Source organism: Canis lupus, chromosome 3 (genome assembly GCF_003254725.2).
Source record: "Canis lupus dingo isolate Sandy chromosome 3, ASM325472v2, whole genome shotgun sequence".
In the NCBI taxonomy this organism is placed as follows: domain Eukaryota; kingdom Metazoa; phylum Chordata; class Mammalia; order Carnivora; family Canidae; genus Canis; species Canis lupus.
In genome coordinates, this window is record NC_064245.1 from 62513175 (window position 1) to 62537092 (window position 23918).

The 23918-nt window shown below is 54.9% G+C and overlaps 1 protein-coding gene across 9 annotated transcripts in view; it reads left to right on the plus strand.

Moving 5' to 3' along the window:
- FAM53A (family with sequence similarity 53 member A) overlaps positions 1-22632 on the plus strand; it is a 33626-nt gene extending 10994 nt beyond the window's left edge. For 7 of the 9 annotated variants that reach the window (XM_025437714.3, XM_025437718.3, XM_025437717.3 and 4 more), the window contains 3 exons: positions 6464-6518; positions 8212-8885; positions 15331-16187. In XM_025437714.3, the coding sequence (XP_025293499.2) occupies positions 6464-6518; positions 8212-8885; positions 15331-15636 (1035 nt within the window). In that variant the 3' untranslated portion in view covers positions 15637-16187. Of the gene's footprint in view, positions 1-4295; positions 4642-6463; positions 6519-8211; positions 8886-15330; positions 16188-22189 lie in introns of those variants that run through there. The other 2 variants (XM_025437720.3, XM_025437721.3) reach the window with 2 other exon arrangements.
- The last annotated feature ends 1286 nt before the right edge of the window (positions 22633-23918 follow it).

Sequence of the window (23918 nt, forward strand, 5' to 3'; positions counted from 1 at the left end):
CAGCACTCAAACCCATCCTGATGCCCCTCATGTAGGCGCCACCCCCCCTGAGAGAGCCTCTGCCTTGAGTTGTCACCACAGGTTAGTCACCTGGGTTTGAACTTCGTGTAGGTGGAACCGTTTTTCTAGGGTCATGTTAATGTGAATCTCAGGACACCAGCCCAGTGCTGGTTCAGTCGTAGGTCCAGACAGAGGAGGCTGAGCGTATGGCCCTTGCATGATGGTTGGAGGTCTCCTGAGTGGTCCCAGTGACATAAGGTACCCAGAATGGTCTGGCTGTAGTCCCTTGGTGTGCCAAGGCAAGCAAGGTGGTGGGGAGCTGTGGATCCCAAGCCTCTGTTTTGGGCTTGTGGCCTGAAGTCACAGCAGGTGGTTTTGAGGCTCTGAGGCTCAGCGTTAGACACAGGAGCACCAGGGACAGGAGCTGGGCCTGTGTCTACAGCCCAGGGTGGTTGGGGGAGCTCAGAGGCCTTTGCAGTGTGCTGCTTGCTGGCCTTGGGCTCAGGAGCCCTGATGGGATCCTAGCAGCACACCATGCACCTGCTCCTGTCTTCACTTGTGCTTGTATGCAGCAACTGTTTTGTGGAGACTCTAACCAAGACTGAGAATGTGGTGCAGCACACGTGTCATCAGATGGCCATGCTCCTTTAGGATGTTTGGCAAAGTGTAGGCAGCCAGGTGCTATGTGGCTTTCCTGGGGAGATGGGCTAAGGATCGTGCCTGCAGGGCCCCCCTGGTGGTGCAGACATGGCTCCACGTGCTCTGCTTCCTCGAGGCTGGTCCTAACACAACAGAGAAGGGCCCTTGTGAGACCCTGCTTGGGAGGTGCAGCTACACGGTCAGCCTGCTCCCCCTCCTGCCTTTGCTGCCCAGGGACATTCCGAGCTCCGTTCTGTTGCTGTTGGTGGTGATCTGTTTGTTTTGGCTAGACACGTGCTTTTTAAAAGATGGCCTGTTAACGTGGTAGGTTTCTCTTCCTGAAATGGGAGTGCTGACCTTTCCTCTTCCCAAATCCGCGTCTTCTGAATTTTAAGAGCCATTTTGCTTTTGGAAGCAGAGTTCTGGTGCATGGCAGAGTGACCTACAGCCCAGGGCAGGCCACCACCAGGGTTGGCATGGTGGGGTGTGGATGAAGTCCAGTTGGTCTTTTTTCTTTTGTTGTCCATGCTTTTGGTGTCATATCTAAGAGTCCTTGGCTGAACAAGGTCATGAAGGTTTACTTTTATGTTTTCTTTGAGAGTTTTATATTAGCTTTCACATTTAGGTCTTTGATCCCTATTGAGCTACTTTTGTGTGTGGTGTGAGGTAGGGGTCCAGCTTCATTCTTTTTTATGTGGATTCAAGTTGTCTCAGTGCCATCTGATGAGAAGACTCTTTTTTTCCCCTTGAATGGTCTTTGGCACCCTTGTCAAAAGTTTACATTTTCAAAAACAAAGTCTTTGAAACCTGGTGTATGTTTTACACTTAACAGCAGATCTCCATTTGGATACCAGTCTTCCTTCCTTCCAGATTTTATTTATTTATTTGAGAGAGAGAGAGAGAGAGAGAGAGAGAGAGAGAATATGCAAGTAGAGGGGCAGAGGGAGGGACAGATGCCCCGCTGAGCAGCGAATTCTTGGGATCATGACCAGTGCCAAAGGCAGAGGCTCAAGCTACGAAGCCACCCAGGTGCTCCTGGACACCAGTTTTTCATTATAGAAATATTTGATCTGTATTTAGATTTCATGAAATTTATACTTGAAAAAGTAGATTTCACATCCTGCCATTGTTCTAATAAGCATACTGAAAAGTTTTTAAAAAATTGGATTATTAGTTTTTTTTTCTTTTTTTAATTTTTATTTATTTATGATAGTCATACAGAGAGAGAGAGAGGCAGAGACATAGGCAGAGGGAGAAGCAGACTCCATGCACTGGGAGCCCGACGTGGGATTCGATCCCGGGTCTCCAGGATCGTGCCCTGGGCCAAAGGCAGGCGCCAAACCGCTGCGCCACCCAGGGATCCCTGGATTATTAGTTTTAAAGCTAAAATTTAAGATAGTTAAATGTAAATAAAGTTGGAAATCACTAAACATTTTCTGCCTTTGTCTCTCTAGCCATGTGCCAACCTGGTCACTCACATGTCCTTCCCTGGGCACTGCCACATGCCAAGTGTCAAGTGAGGAGGTTGTTGGTCAGGAGGAAGTGCTGGGAGTGGGAGGCCCAGGGGGGCTTTTCATCCAGTTCTGAGGTCTCTGCCCTGTTAGTGTCCACTGTGTGGCCATGCTGCACTCAGCGCCTTCTCGTGGATGTTCTGGGCCACCCCATGTCCTCTCTGTCCTCACCCATTCAGTGTGGCTGGCTCTTTATTCTCTGTTCCTTTCTCTGGCCTCAAGTGAATTCCCAGCTTCCTGTCAAGGCTCCTGGTATCTTACAAAGTCTTCTGATTACCAGGGTGAGGTCAGCTCTTCCCATTTTGCCTCTGTGATGCTTGGGGGACATAGGCTAGTCTAACTGACCACAAAGGCCTAGAAGCACATGGGTTTGTGTCTCCTACCCAAACAGGACAGTGAGTGCCTTGAGAACCAGGGCAGAGCTTCTGGTGTTTTCCATAGCTAGTGCACTGGGTCATGTCAGCAAATGCTGGTTGTCAGCGAGTGTGGATGGGGGACCTGGGGCAGCTCTGTTCAGGAGCATACTCCGTGCTGATAGGAAGGCTCCTTTGTTGCTGTCCAAGCATATAGCTACTTAAAGCATGTGGTTACTAAGCCCTGAGATTGGTTGGGGTGATGGGAGCTGAATTTGTATTTTATATAGTTGAAGTTTAAATTTCAGCAGCAGCCTGTGGCTCTGGCTGTCCCATGGGGCAGCGCAGATGGAGAGCATCATGGGTGTTCAGTGGCCGTAAGCTGTGCCCTCATGTAGCCCCTCTGTAGCCACACCTGGTTTCCTCCAAACAAGCTCTTTCATCTCTATGATTTGTCATTTCCAAAATGATCTGTGCGGAGTATGTGACGGTTTTTTCACTCAGCACGATGCCCTAGAGATGCATCCAGGTGGTTTTGTGGTTCAGTGGTTCACTCCTTTGGGTTGCTGAGGAACACACGTGTAAGGGTGTACCAGTTACCCATTGAAGGATTGTTGTAATTCCGATAAAAATCCCACTACAATATTTGTGGAACTTGGCAGGCTGACTCTAGAGTTCTCAAATGAGCTGTAGGTTCCCTGATTCATTCGTTTACGACTTGAGGCCATGGCGCCACCATGCATGAGTGGACATGCATGCTGTCCCTGAGGGGCTTGTGCTCTCGTGAGAGGATAGACACAGTGGCCCTGGGACCATGGCCAGGGTCTGGTGGAGCTGCAGGGGAGGCAGAGAGGTTGGGAGGTGTGGTGCAGACTGTGCACTGCAGAGGCGGGAGGGGTCCTGTCTGTTGGTGGGCAGGTGGACGCTTGGGGCCTCGGGAAGAGGACGAGCAGCCATCAGGTGGGCAGCCCCAGATGTCAGGTGGGAGCGTGCTGTCTCAGTAAGCAGAGAGCCAAGGGGCCCCCTAGTCTGTGCTGGTGGACAGTAGAATAAGAAGGTGGTGTGAGGGTGTTGAGAGTTGTCCTAGGGCGGCTGGGGCCAGACCCGACCCTCAGTGGGTGGAGAGCCGCGTGCACCTGGGGGTGGGAGTGGGTGTGGGGGACTGAGGGGTGGGTTGTGGGATGGAAGTGTGGTGGTGGGGGGTGGATGGTCAGGAGGTTCAGTACCATCCGCTGTGTGTCCAGCTGTACAGGTGCAGGCTTGGATGGTGGGGAGTTTGGCTTTTAAAAAACTTTGTCAAAAATGTGCTCTTTTAGTGAGGTATTGTTTCATACAGTGAACGTGCAGCTTGGGTGATGTTCAGCTGGATGAGTTCTGCAGGTGGTGTGCACTGCTAGCCTTGTCACCATCACCTGGACAGGTTCTGACCCTTTGGTTGCCCCACATGGTGCAGCGTGTCCCAGAACATCACAGAGGCGTGGCTGCGCGGCCTGTGCTCTGGCTTCTTTCCCTGACGAGAACTCTTCAGAGACTCACGATGTAAGTGGTGTGGCTTACTCTGCCGTGCAATCTGTGTCCCTGCTGAGGGACATTTGGGCCATTCCCAGGTTTTGGTGGGGGCTGCCCGCAGGCATCTGCCTGCAGCACCCAGGCCTGCAGCTTGGCCTGGCCACTGGTCACACCAGGTGCCATGTCGTCTGGGCTCTGACCTCATTCCCTGGATAACCAGGGAGATCTACACCTTATGTTCTGCTCACTGGCCAGTTGGGAGTAACTTCAGATCTCTGCCATTGGGTCATGTGCCTTTTTCCTTATTGATCTGTAGGAAGTCATTGCTGGGTCCTGTCACGAGTCTCTTCTTGGATACATGTTTGTTTTTTTTTAAGATTTTATTTATTTATTCATGAGAGACACAGAGAGAGGGGCAGAGACACAGGGCAGAAGGAGAAGCAGGCTCCATACAGGGAGCCCGACGTGGGACCCGATCCTGGGTCTCCAGGATCACGCCCTGCTGAGCCACCGGGGCTGCCCTTGGATACATGTTTTGCAAATATTTTCTGCTGTCCTGTGGTTTGCCTCATTGTGGGTGACTTTCAATGAACAGAAATTCTCATTTCAATGTGGATGGAAGCATCCATGTAAGTTGGTGTGTTTTGTATCTCACTTAAGAAACCTTTGCTACCTTGCGTCTTGAAGATGCTCTTCTGTGTCTTTTTCTAGAAGCATCTGTGTTACTTTAGTTCAAAGACTATACTCTGGAGTGGAGTCTTGTGTGTGGGATGAGACTAGGCCAACAGTGGGTTTTCTTTTTTCTTGCACGGATGTGTGGTGAACCCCATGCCCTTTCTGGAAATGGCTGTGCTTGCTGCACCATTCGTCAATGGGTTCCATCACTGTCACAGAGCTTTGGAGCCATCCCACGTGTGCGTCCCACTCTCACTCCAGCCCCAGGTGGGGAGACCAAGGCTTACACAGAGGAACCAGGCTGCCCCCATCAGGGCTGCTCAGGGCAGTGGATTGCAGGCCGCAGGCTGCACTGGCTGTGCCTGGGCTCCATGCTGGACGGTGTCAGGGTGCATGTGGTGTGGCCAGGCCTGCCTGGGGGCCGGCCTGTGGTCTCCACACCCCCTGGTGGCCTCTTCTGGTCAGGACTCCTCAGCGTGAGGCAGACTATACAGCCCATCCCGGGCATGGAGGCCCTCGACGCCACAGCTGTCCTCCCATAGAGAGGCCCGGGCCAGCCCTGCTCTGCGCCCCAGCACGGGTGCTGTCCATAAAACCCATGTCCTCTGGCTGTTCCCCATGGCCGCTTGTGCACCTTTGCACTGAGCTGGAACCTGGGCCTCCTATGTGGGAGCCATTGGAACCTTTCCCTGATGGATAGTGGCTCTGTTCAGGTGTCCTGCTGTGTGTGGGGATCACAGCTCTGGGAGGGTGCTTGTGCCTGCTACTCACCTGGGGGACAGTGGCTGGCCAACCTGGTCTGGGGGTAGGTGGTGGGGTGGGGTGCTGGGAGGTCTGTGAGGGGTTGTGGGGGGACATGGGAGGTGATGTGGCGGTGCTGTAGGTGCTGGGAAGGCTGTGGGAAACACCATGGGGATACTATGGGCACTGGGAGGGATATGGGGGTGCTGTGGGGCTGCTAGGGGCACTGGGAGGGATGTGGGGAGTGCTGGGGGCACTGGGAGGGCTGTGGTGGCGTTGGAGGTGCTGGGAGCACTGGGATGGCCATGGGGGGCATTGTGGGGGCATTGGGGGTGCCAGGAGGGCTGTGGGGGTCTTTGGGGGTGCTGGGGGTGCTGGAAGGGCTGTGGTGGGGGCTGGGCCATAGTTCTTCAGGGGTATTTATAGCAACAAAGAGGGAGGTAGGATTCCCTGATGATGTAGATGACCAGCTTGTGTGTCAACAATTTCCTGGGAGTTTTGGAGCTGCTTCTTCATTTTGTCACCTGACCGGGTCCTGGGCCTGGGGAACTGCTGGTCACCTGGTCCTCCTGAGCATGGCCAGGTCTCTCTAGCTCTGTGCAGCTGCTGGGTGATGCAGCCCCAGGGCAGCCATCTGTTGGCTCCAGCCCTCCTAAGCCCCACTGCCCTGGGGAGCCTGGCCTTGGGGCTGGCGCATGTGGGGGAGGGCCTGGTGGCGTAGCTGAGTGGGGAGGTTTGTGAGGAGGCCTGGCTGCGGCAAGGGCTGCTCGGGCTGTGGGAGCACAGATGCACATGCACAACACTTGGGTTCCCTTCACTCACTGGAGTATTGTTAGGCTTTTAAGAATCTTGATTAAGAAAAAAACATATTCTGAGGTCAGTCCTTTTCTTTTTAATCTCCAAAAAAGGCAGTGTTGGGGAAGAGTGGAATTGGTTGCAGGGATGAGAATACAGCGTTATCCTTACCTCTGTGCTGTTTGTGAGCTCAGCATCTGTGTCCACTGTGTTCATGCTGGTTTTTCTTAACATTTTCAGCATTCTGGCAGGACACTGAGCAGCAGTGGCCATGTGTTCCCTTTTGAGAGCAATGGTAAGTGTTGAAAAGTCCCTGCTGGTCTTCCTGGGCTTCTGTGGCCATGGGCCAGGGATGGAACGGAAGGTGAGGGAAGTGGAACTGGCACATGATGCTGACTTCTGCAAGAAAGTCCACCCGCACAGTGAAGGTTGCCCACAGCAGTCTTCTCCATGCTGGGCTATGGGTCAGGGCATGGCTGGGCCTCTGCCTTAGGACACGGCAGGTGCCGGGCCACCGGGCCCCTCTGGAAAGGCGCCTGGCAGTGTGGAGGTGGAGGCTCGCCCTGGGGGGCCTGTGGGCATTGAGGGCAGAACACGGTGGGGTTGGGCTCAGCACGCGGTGGGTGTATAGCTCCGGTGTGGCACACTCTGGGCCATTGGTGTGGTTGGGGCTCAGGCCCTGGAGCACGGAGGACACCTCTTGCCAGTGCATGTGTCCTACACGTGTGCCTATGACTGGAAAGGCCACCCCACACGAGTGTGTAACTGAGCCTGGGTGTGCAGAGCTTGTTGCCCTACACTCTTGGTGACCTTGGCTCCATGTCATGGGTTGTGGTGAACATGTTAGTTGTGATCTTTAGGGACAGACAGGCCTGACTTGAGTGCCAGTCCTCCCCCGCCGGCCCTGGTCACCGTGGCTGTAGGAAAGCACTCACTGTGTTAGATGGCTCTCCAGACTACCAAAGTGAAGGTTTTTAATAAATTCTTTTGTGAACTTGTGGAGGTAGAAACTGTGAGGCCAGCACCGGTCCTTGGTACTGTGTCCTCAGTGGTGGTCCATCTGTACACGGGGCCAGTCCTCAGCAGGATCATCCTTTGCTTGTGCCTTTTACCACAGGGGTCCTGGCCCCATCCCTTGGGTCCCACTGCCTCCATACCCACTGGAGGCTGGGAGATGCTGAAAAGACTTATGGCCAGGCTGGTGGGAGTCAAGGCTTTGCCGTCCACCCTGCCTCCACATGAGTAGTCAGAGGAGACCCATTCATACTGCTCTGCCCTCGATGGCAGTTGGGATACAGCAGAGCTTGTGATGGCGGCCCTGATGGGCACATTCAGGGTCTGGGCACCCAAGGGCTTTGTGAAGGGTCTGAGGAAGGTGACCTTCCTCAGGTGGTCGGGTGGGCTACTCTGTGGTGTTGGAGGCAGGTGGGCAGAGGGAGCCCCTTGTGCTGTGCTTGTACAGTGTGTTCTCACGTGTGGATGCCAAGTGCTGACCCCTGGACACTCAGTGTCTCCTGTGACCCTCCTGGTGGCTGTGTGGAGTGGGGGAGTGGAAGCTGGAAAGGGGTCCCTGTTTGATGTGTGCTGGGGGCCGTGCCTCACGTTTCAGGAGGACAGGAGGTGAGGGACACCATAGCTGCTGCTCTGCCCAAGTGCTTACGTGGCACTGGCTTCCTGGAAGAAGCGGCTTGGTGGGGGGCTTGCTTGCATACCTATAAGATTACTTGGCCGCAGAGAAGTAGGGGATGTGGGGCCAGTCTTTTCATGAAACTGAATGGGGAACAGCATGCTCTGGTCATTTTCAGGGAATGGCTAGCTGTCTGACCAGGGAATGCCGGTGGGGCCTGTGCTGACCACATCCCCCAGCTCTTGCAAGGCATGAGGCTTTGCGTCAGGCAGTGTCCCCAGCTGGGCAGGTGTCTCAGGGCACAGCAAAGACCGTGCCTTGTCTCCTGTTCACTTGTCTCTTCTCTTTTGTGTCTCCTCAGAAGACAGGTGCCCCTGGAAGGTCTTAAGTGGCGGATGGCCCATTGGAAATCAGACAGCCACAGGGACGTGGGGCCCCAACACAGTCCTGGGTGCGGTGAGCACCATAGACCTGAAGGAGAGCTCAGGGCCCCCCTCGGCACCACCTACCAAGCGACACTGCCGCTCCCTGTCGGAGCTGGCGCACTGCCACTCCCTGTGGCGCCCCAGCTGCTCCAGGGTCTGGACGCCGGTGTCCAAGAGGTGGTGCCACAGCGGTGGGAATGCCACGCTGCAGGAAAGCCTGGGTGCCAGCCTGCCCAGGGGTGCTGCACCGCTCGACCGCACCCTCCTGGTGGCTGGGCCCACCTCGCCCCCAGCACCCCAGCCATCTTCAGCCAGTGGCGGCTGCATGGACAGCTGTGAGGGCAGCTCGGGCCTGCCTAGGCGACCCCGCGTCCCATCCTGGAGGCACCGCCTGTCGCTGTCCCAGGAGCACCTGGCAGAAGTGGGCACGGCACTGCCCTCTACCAGCAGCAGCCCCTCGTCTACCCCCGAGCTGGACCGGCGACTGGGCCTGCTCCGGTGCTGCTCACAACCGTGTGTGCTCGTCGGGAGGAAGTGGCAGCGCAAGCGCAGGCGTGAGGAGGGCACTCGCTGGCCGCGCCCATCCTTGGACTTTCTCAAAATGACACAGGTGAGGCTGGTCTTGTGTCCGGTGTCCTTGGCTTGCTGGCGCTGCGCACACCCTGGGGTGGTTCTGTGGTGAGACTGGCCTGCCAGCGGTCTCGGTGCCTCTGCACCCTGTAGGGGATGAACTGCTTGGGCTGCGCTCTGGGCCTGGGTGGGCTTGAGGTTGCAGCGTCCCCAGCGCCAGCTCCCATGGCCCGTAACCTGCCTGCCTTGGTGAGGTGTGAGCTGTCCTCAGCCCTGCTTGTGCGTGTGGGTGTGTGTGTGCATGTGGGTGCGCATGTGCAGGTGGACATGTCAGGATCCCAGCCCCCAGGTTCCCATGGTCCTCATGTCCCCTGTGCTCCCTGGGGTGTGGGATGGCTATGACCACCTGTCTGTATGGGAGGCTGTGGAGCAAAATCAGTGAGCCAGGGTACAGGACAGGGCAAATCTGAATGGGCTTCAGTGGTCAGGTGGGCTGGCCCAGTAGAAGCAGAAGGACAGGGTGCAGAGTCAGCAGGGTGCTGATATTGGCAGCCCAAAAGAAACAAAGCCCAGTAGATGAGAAGCCTGCATATCTGTCTGTCTTTTTTTTTTTTTTTTAAAGAGTGTGAGTGGTATGAGGTGGGCTGGGGAGGGCCAGAGGCAGGGGAGAGAGGGAATCCCAAGCCAACTCCCTGCTGAGCCAGAGTCCCATGTGGGGCTCCATCTCATGACCCTGAGATCATGACTTGAGCCAAAAGCAACATCGGATGCTCAACTAGCTGAGCCACCTGGGCGGCGCCACCCCCTCCCGCTTATCTTTCTAGAACATTTTCCCTCATTGTTGGTATGTTGCTGTGACCCCCTCCCTGGCCCCCGGATCCTTGAGCTCCCCATGCCCTGCCCCAGGCTTCTGACTGCCTGACTCCTTGGCCTCAGTGGCCTGTTGCCTTGGTTAGCCTGGCACTCACCAGGATTGCTGCATAACAAACAGCCCACATTTACCAGCTGTAAGTGATGCCCATTTGTTACGACATGGCTTCCACAGGTCAGGTGTCCGGGAGCAGCTCAGCTGGGTGGCTCTGCTCAGGGTGCCCTGCACGCTCGTGCTCTGCAGGGCTGTGTCACCTGCAGGCTCAACAGGCCGGACGAGCCACTTACTTCCAAGCTATCACATGTGAGATTTGCTGTGGGCTTACCGGGAAGCCATCTGGGCCTGGGGTGTGGTGTGGAGGTGAACAAACCTGCATGCTCAGTGTCTCTGGGGGAATCTGCTAAGGCTTTCCAAAGTTACACATTTATGGGAAGTGGCATTGCATTTAAGGTGTCAGTTTGGGGCACAAAGTTGCTTACTGTATCTCTTAGAACTTTGAAAGTCTCTGAGCTGGTGTGTCCCTCACTGTCTCTTATTCCTGATGTTGTGAATGATGAACTGTATGCAGATAGAGGCATGGTGAGCAGTCATGATAGCTGGCTGACACTTCTGATCGTGACCTGGGGGATGGAGGCCAGCTTCCAGCCCCGTCCTTCACCAGCTCCTGGCTGCCTCTGGAGACAGAAGGCATCTCATGTGCAGCTATGGTCAGTGGTCACCATTAGGGCTTGTTTCTACTCATACCCCTCCTTGTGCACTGTGTATGGCTCTCATACCCCAAGATCCCGGGCTCTCTACAGACACTGGCAGGTGTCTGACAGTTTGGCACCATTCTGACATGAGCTGCAGAGAATGCAGACCTGTGGGCTAAGAGTTCAGCTTCATAAGACCACCCCTGTTTCAGATGCCTCAGTACCCCACTGGCCAGCTACAAACTGGGGTTCTCACGACTCCCTCCTCAGTTTCTGTGCTTGGCTAGAACAGCTTACAGAATTCTAGAAAGCTCCTTACTAATTACCCATTTATCATGAAGGACACAACTCAGGATCATCCAGAGGGAAGAGACGCACAGGGCAAGGTATGGGGCAGGGGGTGCAGAGCCCCCACACCTCTCTGGGAGCATCTGTGCCCAGTGCCCAGCACCCAGATGTGCTCACCCACCTCCAGATCCCCCAACCCTCTGTGCAGAGATTTTTTTTTAATTCTTTTTTTTTTTTATTGGAGTTCAACTTGCCAACATATAGCATAATACCCAGTGCTCATCCCACCAAGTGTGCAGAGATTTTTATGGAAGTTCTAGTGCACGGGTGCGACTGATGAGATCACTGGCTATGGAGATGGACCGAGTCTCCTTCCGTTCTCCATCCTCTGGGCGGGGGACTTAAAGTCCAGCTCACTAAGCCTGGTGTGATCCTTCTGTCCACTGCCCTACCCCAATACTGGCTGGGGACCTACAGGGGTCATATTCACCTAAACTGAGGTGTGGTTGAATGGGGCTCTTTATGAATCACAGAAGATGGTCCTCACCCCATCACTCAGGAAGTTCCAAGGTTTGTAGGGATCAGAACCAGGAATGAACAAAGGCCAGCTACGCACCTCTTACTGTATCACCACAGATCTAGGAAACTTGGTTGTCTTAAACATACAAGGAGGTAGAAGCGGTAGTCTAGCTGTTAATGATTAAGTGGCCAGGTTTGGTGACTCTTGATGTTTTGGGCGAGACCCATGAGGTTTCTCTGTGGTGCCGCGTGTTCAACTCACTGTCACCTACAAGTAGAATGGGCACTCATGGGTACTTGTGGTTAGCATGCAAATGGAAGGGAGCAGAAGACTTAAAAATACTTTGGAAGCATGGATGTGACCGTTGAACCCTAGAGGACCAGCCATGTGTAGGCGGCTGTTGTGTGAGTGGGAGGTAGGTGCAGGCCTTTAGCTCTGCAGGCAGCAAGGGGTGCAGAGGCCCTGAGCATTGCCAGGTGCCACGTGTGTGCCTAGACATCCTGTGCACCCTGCCCAGGGGCGTGGTGTCCCCTCTGGGAAATGGAGACCCCAACTGTTTCCTCTCAAGGTGATTTCACTTCTACATGAGACTTCTCAGAGCAGGCACGGGCAAAGCCCTGGGACCTGCCTTCAGGTGTGTCAGGTGTCCATGTGACAGTGTGGCAGTGAGCAATGCCAGGAGATTCTCTGTGGCTCCCGCTTTCTGTGCAAGAACAGTTGGGACCACATCCATCCTGCGTGTGCACACTCCAGCCTGGTGGTCCTGACATCAGCATACTGGTTTTGTGTCTTAACTTGAAGTGGTGCGGTGGGGAGCACAGGGTCCTTGACCTCGGGCCTGGATGTGGTGTGCTGGGTGCTGAGCAGCCCACTGCCCTGCCCCCTACAGTGGGCATGTGATGCAGAGTGCCTAGTAGCCCCTGAATCTGCTCTGTCTTGAGCCAAGCAGGGCCTGAGGGGTGGCTTTGGTCATCAGGGAGGGGACACTACTGCCACCTGAATCTTCATTCTGAGTGATTATTTATACGGGAAAACATACAGAATTTTCTATTTTTATTGGCAAAGCTAGGTCTCAAAATTGAAATTAAAATATCATTACTGAAAATGTGCTGATCAGTTATGGTTCCAGTAGGGTATGGGAACAGGTACCAGTTTTCATGAAATTGTATGTTTTCAGAAGCTTTTATGATGTAGAGGAGATCCTCAGCTGCCTATGGTGTAATTGAAGAGTGCTCCAGCCTGTGGTTGGGACATGTAGCTCCCTGCCAGCCCGAGATGCAGCCCTATCCCCTGGCCTGGTGTCCCAAGGAGGGTGGTTGTAGCCGGGGGTAGAGGAAGGGGTGTGCACGTGTGCTTCCAGATGCCTGGAGCCACCTGCCTGTCCCGTGTGGCCTGGCAGGCCTGGGGAGGCCTGAGCATTGTTGGTCAGCTGTAGGTTTCTATCACTCTGTCACGTGAGCGTGCTGGTTTTTGTTGGTTTTCCTCCAGCTGAGCCCCCCCCCCCATCCCTGCTGTGTGAACGACTTCCACTCTCTTGCAGGATTGCGAGGGCACTCACCCCAAAGTGAGGGAGGAGGTCTAGGGATCAGTTGCTTGTCAGCTGGCTTCCTTATTACAGCTCCCTCGCCCAACACATGCAGACACACTCAGCGCTCCTGTGCATACACACACCCCCACCTCTGGCTGTCTCTGCCCCCACCTGTGGTGTGGACGTTGCAAGCCCCGCAAGCCACTGTGGCTTGGGCCAGGCCTCCCTCTCCCTCTGCTGGCTGAGGAAGGCGCCTGGGTTTGCCACATCTGCCTTGTGGGGCTTCTGGTTTCTCTGGGGCATAGCTGAAGCCCTGGTTGGACACGACAACCAGATGGGTGCTGGGGTCCAGGCGCTTGCAGGCAGTTGGAGACCCCCCAGGGCTCCTGCTCAGCCCTCGCCTTTGGGATGAATGTGACCTCATGGGCAGGGTCTGCTCTGGTTGAGCAGAGATGCTGTGAGCTGTCTAGGAACTGCAGAACCATGTGGTCTGGTTTGGAGATGGCCTGTTGCCTCTGCCAGTGCACATGTGGCTGGCTAGGTGCTGGATGTTCCTTGAAAGGAATTTGGGATGGCTCACAGGCACAATTCTGTTTTTCCTGCAGAATCTCATCAGCTTACCTGTAGCTGATGACCTTGGCTTGGGGTGAAGGAGGCACTGGGCATGTGCTCTCACTGCCCTAGGAAGTCGGGGCCTGTCTCTGGGGCTGCTGCAGAGGTACACAAGTTGGTGGACCCTCTAAAATCTAGAGCCCCTGATTTATAATTCAAAGTCTTGACCTTTGATTTTTGAAAAAAATATCTTACGTTCATCTGCTTAGATTCAGGGAACCTGAAACCAGAATGACAGTAGCAGAAGCAGGACTGTCCAGTGCTGAGGGTCACACATATCAGCATGGCCCCAGGCTGCTCCCAGTGGGCCTCAGACCCTGCTTTCCTGTCATCCCCAGCTTTGTGTGATGGCGCACCTCTATGCGAGGTGGCAGGTGGCACCCCTTTTGGGGCCAGGTGGTTGCTGCCTAGAGCAGGTTCATATAGCTCTGCACGAGCAGTTTTGTTGAATGGCCACCACATCTCTTTAACAAGTGGCTGGAGTGGACTGGTTTTACATCTGTGACCTGTAGATGGGCTCATGTCCCAGTGACAGAAGACCTCTCCACAGCAGCTCTCCTGCCACCTGTCCAGTCACTGCCCCATGACATTCCTGCTAGCTCGTGGGTGTGCTGTGGGGTGAGCGCTGTCCACATGTGGACCAGGGCAGGGGCGGAACGAGAGTAGGTGGCGGGGGAGCCTGGTGAGGGGCTGCGTGCTCTGCCTATGTCACTACCAGCCTGCGGAGACATGCTGGGCCAAGTGTTTGCATAAAGAAGTGACCTTACCTGTCAAATCCACCTTGATTTGAATAAAGAGGAAGTTATTTCATGAATCCTCATTTTGTGACCAAATTATGTGATCAATTGTACCTTTAAAGATTGAATCATTAGGGCAGCCCAGGTGGCTCAGTGGTTTAGCGCCACCTTCAGCCTGGGGCGTGATCCTGGGGTCCTGGGATGGAGTCCCACATCAGGCTCCCTGCATGCAGGCTGCTTCTCCCTCGGCCTGTGTCTCTGCCTCTCTCTCTCTCTCTCTCTCTCTGTGTGTGTGACTCCCATGAATAAATAAATAAATAATCTTTAAAAAAAAGATTGAATCATTAGAATTTTACTTCTGAGTCAGTAATTCTGCACAAGAGAAGTCAGTGTATTTTATAGAGCCAAATAATTTCCTTAAACGTGCTGATTTCAAAGAGGAGCTCTGCTCCCCTAAGGGAAGTGTTTATTTACTATAATTCACTGTGGGACTGTTTCCAGCACATTTTCTAACCATGGAGACAGATTGTATGAGGCATGTCCTGGCTCCAGCAGGTTTGGATTTGGGTTGTGTGGCATCAGTCAGCTTGTGTTCTGAGCCCACATTTGTAGGTGCCAGTGTACTGGAGCTGGGTGAGAGTGATGCCCTTTAAAGGCCCTGAACCGTGTGGTGGCACCTGTCTGAGGGCACTGTGGGTGTGGCCCAGGAGGGGAGCCCGATCCTCGGGTTGCTGAGATCACACCTAGGCCAGGTTGAGAGGCTGCTCCAGCAGAGGTGTGGTTGCGCAGTGGGCAACACACAGGTGCTACCCAAAAGTGCAGGACCAGGGGATGGTGGGGATGTACCAGGGGCCCTGTCTATGCCAGGGGGGCTGCTGTCATGTGTGGTCTGGAGGTAGGCTGTGGCCAGGAGGTGGAGGGGAGGAGGCCAGTACACACTGCTGGTGTGTAGCCCTGGAGCAGAAGCCTTAACGGGTGGAGTGGCCTGCTGGGTCGTGGGCCCTGGTGGACTAGCCAAGGAGAGGTGCCACCTGAGTGGACAGGGCTCTGCAGCGATTGCCCTGGGAGCCCCCATCTTTAGCAGCATGGGGAAGAACTGGCTGCAGGAGGCAGGAAGTGGCAGTGCTGGCCCAGCTGGGGAGTTGGGTCTCAGCGGGGCAGTACCCTGGGTCAGTAGGATGCTGCCTCCTGCATAACCTCCTGGAAATGCTTTAAGCTGATATCTTTTCTGTTGCAGACTTTAAAAAATTCAAAAAGCCTTTGCTCCCTTGATTATGAAGATGAAGAGGAGGATGACGCCCAAGTGAAGCTGACCCCGTATGACCCACACGGCCTCACGGGCATTGTCACACCTGGCTCCAACCCACTGAGGGTGTGCCCCAGGCCCTGCTGCCCCAGCCCGTGGGCCTCTGGGGAGCCCATGGCCGCTGAGGGAGAGGGTGGGAGCAGCGGAGACCCCAGTGACTGGGATAGTGCTGGGGAGGAAGGCGTCTTCCCTCCCAGCCGCGGTGAGCTGGACCTGGGGCAGATTGAGAACAATTGACCCCAGGCAGGTGGGTTGGGTATCCGGTCTCTTCCCAGCACATGGACAGAAGCAGGGGCTGTGCATAACTTTAAACATTAGGTCTCATTTTGATCTAGTCTTCCCTAAAGATGTGTTTTGGATTTTTATGGCTTTTATGCTTTTAGAGAGAGCTGCTCCATTTTGAATGAATTCTTAGAAGGGCATTCTATGGAATGGAGGCCCATGGGCTGATCCCAATGTGGGTTTGTGGGTTTGTGTTCCTTTTGTAAAATGCCTGCCGGGCAGAGTCCAGGAGATCTGGGTGGGAGGTCTGGGCGGCGGGGTCTGGACAGGGGATTCAGGTGGGTGGTCTAGGAGGTCCAGGTAGAGGGTCCAGGCAAGGGGGTCCAGATGGCAGTCTGGGTGAGGTGTCTGGCCCCTCCAGTAGTCTCTGTCCTCCATGTGTGCCTGCCTCCTTCTGTCTGCCCTTTGGGGGCGGTAGACAGTGGTCTCTGCACCAGGAGCTGTGGGATGGGCCTTGAGGATGGTGGTCCTGGCGGCACCAGATATGACTTCAATAAAAAACAGTTTACTTTGCTGTGTTGATTCCTGGTGTAAAGCAGCTGGGCCCCAGGTGTGGGTGCAGCACAGGACAGAGCATGTTGTCTCTGGTGTTTCACTCCTGATTCTAATGACATGGGGATTTCTACTAGAGACTCCAACCCCAGGAGCTTTGGGTAAGAGGACGCAGGTTGTGGTAGCAAAAGAATACAGTAAGAACCTTTGGGGAGATCTTGATGTTTTTTTTCTCCCTGAGAACATTTCCTCACGTCATAGCTGTTAATGGTGTCCAACTCCCTGGGTAGACTGTCGGTGGGCGGAGGACGAGGCAGGAGGTACCAGGCTTTCTCAGGCCTGCTTGCTGGCCCCTTCCCTGCAGGCTGGGGGGTCCTACAGCCTGCCCTGCCCTGCTCTGAACTCCCATCACGTGGGATAAAGCCAGTGGCACCGGGGCTGACATGGGGCTGGCTCCCGCGAATCCCACTGATTCGTGGGAGCCAGGAGTGGCCACGATGGCTTCTTGATGACTGTCGGAGAACGTTTTTCCTCTTAAGCTCTAGGCTGTAGTCCGAGGGTCCCTGAGACTTGTGGAGGTGCCCAGTTCCACTTTGTTAGCTCGCTGGCGAGCCTCCTGAGGGAGCAGGCGCCTGGCATCTGTGTGGAGGGGCAAAAGGTTCAGCAGGTGTGCTGTGGCCAGAGTTAGGTGCAGAAAGCCACCTGTGCTTTGTTCTAGAATAGTCCCCCTGTCTAGTTAGTGGCTCTCAACTGTGGGGGAGTTTACAAAAATACTGGCATCTGGGCCCCTCTGGGGTGTTGCCTGGCAGGGGAGGGGTGTTGTTTGCAGCCGTCTGGGTTTAGCCTGAAGAGGATAGAGAAGTGGTATGGGTGGCTCAGCGTATCCCAGGGCTGGCAGACCTTTGGCTGAGTATGGGTCTGGAGTGGGACCAGAGCCAGAGGGCCACTTGCAATGCAGAGGTGCCTTTGGCGGTTTCTGAGAGGGGACTTTGGGGTCATGCTGGTGCCTTAGAGTGTCACCAGCATCCCCAGAGCCACCACCTGGCTACACATGAGGTGGAGGGGCCCAGAGAGCCCCTGGGACCTGCAGACTGGCTCTTGGTGGGCACAGGACTTGGGCCCTGGGACCCGTGCATTGAATTTCCGCACAAATGCCAGATTCTCCACTAGGAGGTTGTGTTTTGGGTTGAATTTCTGGAGATAGGCTCTGTATACTTACCTGCATAAAACCAGTGGTCCCAACTCAGAACTTTGCTTTGGGGTTGACCTGTGGATCCGATGGGGTGGGGGGTGGGTGATGCTACCAGATTGTTGGGTGTGGGCAAGGTCACTGATGCCCTCCGGGATGGGGCAGCCTGGACAGCCACAGGAGCCTTGGGGGGCATCATGGAGGTGGCGTCAGGCTGCAGGAGAACCTGCCTGGGATGTCTCCTTGGCCGCAGCTGGGTGGGGGTCCTGGCCTGGCTGTGTCTGCTGAGGTCCCAGGCTGGGAAAGAACAGGAGAGGATCAGACACAGAGGGGCTGTACTGTAGGTATGAGGAAGCCCAGCTGCCCCCCTGACCTGGGCACTCTGGGCAGGTGGCAGGTGGGTGGGGGGAGAGCCAGGGCAGGCTGAGTCAGGTCTGGCTGTGTGGTGGCAGGAGTATGGACACTGTAGGGCCATGGCAGTCAAGGGGCCCAGAGGTCAGTCCCCTTTGAGGGCCCCTCATCCCCTGCATCATGGAGGAACCCTGCTGTCCCTGTTGGTGACCCTCCAGGGGTCTGCCCAGTGTCCCCTCCTGCTGGATGGTGAGCAGGCTTGGGGAGGCACCCCCAGCTCAGTGCCCCTGGAGCACTGGGGTTAGAGTACTTCCCACCTGTTGTTGTGAATGGAACCCTCCCTCAGCCAGGAGCAGACAGAGGGTTTGGTGGGCTTGTTCTGTGTCCCCACCCAGGACAGGACCTGCTGGCCGTATGCAGCTGGCTCTGAGCCCAGCCCTGGGCAGGAGGTAGTGAGGGACAGGGTGCTGAATGTGAATTGGCCCCGCCTGGCCCCTGGGTCCTGCCTCAGCACCTGTCCAGGGGACTCCTGCTGGGGGGGTGGGGGACTGTGATGCCCCCCACAAGGAGCACTTGAGCTTGTGCCTGACTGCCTCCCCCATTCTGCACATCCTCCTTGTGCATCTCCTCACTTCTCGCTCAGTTTCCCCCCATGCCCTGCTCAGGGGGCCAGGATAAAGAGCCCCTCCTATCTTAGCCTGGGTCTCACTTCCATTAACTGTGGCCCTGCAGCCATATGGGATCCAGGTGGCCTCCCTGGGCCCTTACACTGGCCGTGGGACCAGTGGCTGAGGTTCTGCAGTCCTCTCACTGAAGCCACATGAAAAGCCAAGTGGGGGCCTCCATGGGTCTACCTCAGCAGTCATTCCTCAGCAGGCCTTCCAGGTTGAGGCAGACCCTGCCTGGGTGGAAGTGACTGGAGGGCTAGACACCATGGCCCTGGGAAGTGGGCAGGGGTCATCCCGGGCCCTTGGGGACAGTCATGTTCTTGGGCTGGGAGTCTCGAAAGGCCCCTCTTCACCTGGTGGCTTGGGCTGCAGAGAGTGCCCCCCCCCCCCGCCCCAGGACTCTTGCTCTTCCTGGAGGCCCTGTCCCCTCCCCCACTCTAGGCCTCACAGAGCACAGGGGGCAGAGGGAGATGGAGATGGGGCCTCTTGCTGAGGAGCTGGACAGCAGCCCCCTTCACTAGCCCTCACTGTCCAGGCTCTCTGTATCCCTGTCTAGGCCTTCATACATCACCCTCAGCCCCCCTGGAGGATTGGCCTCACTCCTGGGCTGATCCTGCAGTACCTGTCCCCTCCCTGCTTTGGCCCACTGTGACTCCCTCAGTGTCCTTGGGAAACCAGGCTCAGGGAAGGCAGCCCCCTGGGGATGGGCCAGCCCTGAGACCCCTGCCCACAGCACCAGCCACCTCTTTGCTGGTCTGTGCACTGAACCCTCCACGGCTGTGGTCCTGGCCAAATCTGTGCCTCTGTAGGTATAGGTTCCTCCACTAGGTGGCTTGGGGTGGCTCTGAGGGACAGGGGCACAGCCTGGGGCCAGCGGGGACAGTCCACCTCATGTGTGGACCCTGCCCTCCCACCTCTCGTCCCTCGTCCTGGATTTTCTCTGGCCACCTCTGCCTGAGTGCCAGTGCCCAGATCCTCCACACTGGAGCCAGGCAACACCTTGGAGCAGAGTGTCTGCAGGCATCCCACCCAGCGGGTGACCCCCTGCCTGTCTGGACTCCCTGGAGGACCCTGAACCCTTGCCGGTCCCAGTGGTTGGCTGACACCTGGCCAGAGACGCAGATGCAGACCCCTCTGTAGGAACATCAGAGAGCAGGTCTCAGGAACTCCTGTACTTGCTCTTTGGGTGGATGTTGCTGAATGATGGCTGGGCACTGCAGCGGCTTGAGCAGGTGAACCAGGGCAGGTATCGGGAATCCTGTTCCATATGCGAACAAGAGCCAGTGAGGTGGGAGGCATCTGGGGGCTTGAGTGGAGAGGGGGTGGGTGGGGGGAATAGTCAGCTCAGACACACTGGTTTGCACACTCTATGAAAAGGAACCAGAGGGACGCCTGGGTGGCTCAGCGGTTGAGCATCTGCCTTTGGCTTGGAGTGTGATCCTGGAGTCCTGGGATCGTGTCCTATGTCGGGCTCCCTGAATAGAAGCTGCTTCTCCCTCTGCCTGTGTCTCTCCCTCTCTCTCTCTCTCTCTCTCTGTCTGTCACGAATAAATAAATTCTTAAAAAAAAAAAAAGAAAGAAAGAAAAGGGACCAGAGTTTCCAGGGAGCATAAGGGAAACCTGCAACTATAACTATTTCCAGAAGCTATATGTCCATAGCAAGACCTAACAATTACCAGTAGGAACTCACAAATCTGACATTCTCGTTGGAGAGTTTTATTAATCCCCTCGTAGTAGTTACATAGACCCAAGAGTAAACAATACAGACTTACCAGATTTGGTCCCCCTGCGGGGGTGAACTCCAGCTGCCCATGCACCTGTGGAGCGCACCTGCAAAAACGGGGAACAGCATGGGCTGAAGCTGCCAAAATTGACCGTGAACAGGCCAGAAAGAAGTCCTTGTGATTCAAGGAATTGGTATCACCCAGATCATGTTTTCTTGCCATGCCTCGATAACAAAAAGATTGCAAACAAAACGTCATGTGTTTAGGAAATTTAGAAATGCACTTTACGTAACTCATAGACCAAAGAAGAAACCAGGATACAAGTTAGATGGTATTAGAACTGAATGATTGTGAAAATGGTCCGTATCAAATCTTACCAAATATACCAAGTTGTAAAAAAGACATTTAGGGCGCTTGGAGGGCTCCCACTGGTGAAGCATCTGTCTTCAGCTCAGGTTATGATCTCAGGGTCCTGGGATCGAGTTCTGCATCGGGCTCCCTGCTCAGTGGGGAGTCTGCTTCTCCTGCTGCCCCTACCCCCCACTCTTGTGTGCACACATGCATGCACTGTCTCACGCTCTCATGCACGCCCTTTCAAATAAAAATCTTTAAAAGATAAAAATAGAGGACATCTATAACTCTACATGACTAGTTAGAAGAAATAAAAGTCAGAAATCAAGCGAACATCCAACTTAAGAATGAGGCCAAGGTGGGCAGCCCCAGTGGCCCAGTGGTTTAGTGCCACCTTCAGCCCTGGGTGTGATCCTGGAGACCCAGGATTGAGTCCCACGTTGGGCTCCCTGCATGAAGCCTGCTTTTCCATTTGCCTGTGTGCCTCTCATGAATAAAGATTTTTTATTTATCCTGGGTCTCCAGGATCATACCCTGGGCTGAAGGCGGCACTAAACCCCTTGGGCCACCGGGGCTACCCAATAAATCTTAAAAAAAAAAAAAAAAGAATGAGGCCGAGGTTAGCAAACTTCCTTGAATGGGCCAGACAGTTGATATTCTGGGTTTTGAGGATGGCAGGTCTATTCTTTCCCCTCCTCCCCCCTCTGATTTCATCCCCACAGCGTCATGTGCTGATCCCCGAATTTGGGGAATGAAAGAGTTAAGGCCAAAGGGAAAAGAAGGAGAAGGTTCGTTAAGAGCAGCAGCGAGTGAAGCAGACGAGAAACCAGGGGGAGGGGACCCCGTGCCTGGAACAGACGCGTGGGGAACCACTGCAGCGGGGGCTGCACTGACCAGGGCCAGGGGCCAAGTAGGTTCTCAGGAACGAGGACTGGCCATGAGCACAATGAGGTGTTAGGAGCGACTTGGAGAGATGGACATGTTTCTGGGAAAGTATTGTCAACAACTGAGCAGAGCAGAGATGCCAGGGCTGGTCCTGGGAACCATCCTTTGAGGAAGCTGTGGTTTCATGCCTTCCCAGGAGGAAAGCACAACGCCAGCCGACTTTGGAGGCAAGTCCTGCAAAATCCACAAGGGTGATCCCAACTAAATCCGAGCATGGGCCAAGGGGGCAGGGGCGGGGCCTGCTGTGGTGGCTGAGGTGGAGGGGGAAGCCCCTTGGGCCTGGCCCCTGAGTGCCCTCTCTCCCAGCTCCCCAGACTTCTGGATGGCATGGATGGGACTGGGGGTCGTCGGGAGCCTCAGCAGGGCCTGACCAAGTAGTAGGCCCTGAGGCCACCCTTCCCACCTGCTCCACTGCCACCTGTGTGGGGGGCCAGGTGTGTGAAGCAGCTCTGGACGCTCCCATGGCACCCCAGGGTCAAGGTCATGGGCAAGCAGGGTCTGGCTCCTGCTGCCTTGGCCCTGCAGTCCTGACAGCTGGGGAGGAGCCCTGGTTCCCCCGCAGGGGTGCCAGTCCCTAGAGCTGAGCCCCTTACACCCTCTCCCTGCCCGCCATCTGTGCCCCCGGGGCCCCCCCGAAGCCTCCCGACCCCGACCCAGGTGTCCACCTTGGTCAGGAAGCCCGTCCCTGTCACCCCATGGCAAGTCCCATGCTTTCTCTGCTTCTGCAGTTGTGGATGTAGCTTCTTTAAGCTTCGTTAAGTTACTTCTGTTAATTTCTGTTGTCCTAGGAAATCGTGCATTTCATCAAGAACGTCAGCCATCAGTGCCTGTCACCATGCCTCTGTGGCTCCTGCTCCCTGTCACGGCCCTGACGGCGCCAGTTCTCTCCCTCTCTGGCCAGCGTTGCTTTATTTTGTTTATTTTGAGGACCGGCTCTTGGATTTACTGATGAGTTCTTCCATTTTTCTTGTTTCCAATTCATTAATTCGCTGTTATCTGTACCCCTCCTGCTCCCGTGGATTTACTTTATTGTTCTGTTTTCCCTCCTTCGTCGAATGTTTAGTGCATTTATTATCAGTCCCTCTTGCTCGGTAATAAAAGCATTTAAGGGTGTGAATTCCCCGCCAGCTCCTCCTGAAGCGGGCTCCGCGGACGTGCAGTCTCCCTTTCTGGATGGTTGTAAATCGCCTGTCCTGGCAACTTTTATTTACTCTCTGACCTAGACGAGCACTTTTGAATTTCCAAATCATCTGGCTTCTCTTTTAGATCCTTTTATTAATGTTTAGGTTCTTGTATTGGTTTAAATAATGAGGCCTATAAATGTTCTACTGTTCAGAAGGTAGTGAGGTACACATACATGTGTGTGCACCTGTGTCTGTGAGCAAGCACACACATGTGCACACTCTGTGTGTGTGCCAGATGCATGCACGCCCATGCATGCGTCCCCATGCATGTGTGTACAGCTCTGCCCATATGCTTGCACACGTATACATGTATGGGCATGTAGCATGTTCTGTGGTTTCTGACCAGGCGAGTGCCACCCTGTCAAGGACTTCCAGGAGAGGACTCCAGTTTTGTTCCCTGATCCTGTGTCTCTGGGGGAAGGCTGACAGGCCTGCCTCCTCATGGTGGAGCTGGCACCCCCCTGTGCTTACAACAGGTATACCTGATTCCATGCACCTGCTTCGGGCTGGATGGCCCAGTCTGCTTGTTGACAGGGCCCCAAGGTGTCTGCAGGGCCTGTCACTGAGTGACTCAGGGGAGGTGGTGTCAGGCATAGGCTGCAGCAGAGGGCAGGCTTGTCAGGTGGCTCAGATGGTCCCTCTGACCTGGAGCAGCCTGAGCATGTGAGTGCAGTGCTGGAGAGGACCTGGGCGATTTTCAAACAAAGTTTCATTTAATTCCTAGTTTGCTAATTATACAAGATGATGAGTTAATTTTATTTGTTTTGATGTTAATTTTATTGTCTTTATTGATCTATTGAGATGACCATATGATATTTCCTCTTTAATCTGTATATGAATTTCCTAGGGCTGCTGTAATAGTGACCATGGCCCAGGGAGCTCCAACAGCAGACATTTATTCTCTCAGAGCCCTGGAGGCTGGGAGGCTGAGATCCAGGTGTGGGTGGGTGGCTTCCTTCTGAGGCCTCTCTCCATGCTGTGTAGACAGCCATCCTCTCTCCATGTCTTTATGCGATCATCCCTCTGTGTGTGTCCGTGTCCTAATCTTTTCTTATAAGGACACAGGTCAGATTGGATTAATGCCCACCCCAGTGACCTCATTTTACCCTAACAACTGCTTTAAAGACCCTATCTCCATTTTTTTTTATTGTGGTAAAATATATATAACATAACATTTTCCACTGTAACCATCTTTAAACAGGCAGTTCTGTGGCATCAGGCACACTCATGGTGTTGTGGACAGCCCCCCCCTCCACCCCCAGACCTCTCTCATCTTCCCAAACTACCCCCAAGAAACACAAGCTCCCCACCCCTCCCCCCGTCCTCACCCCCA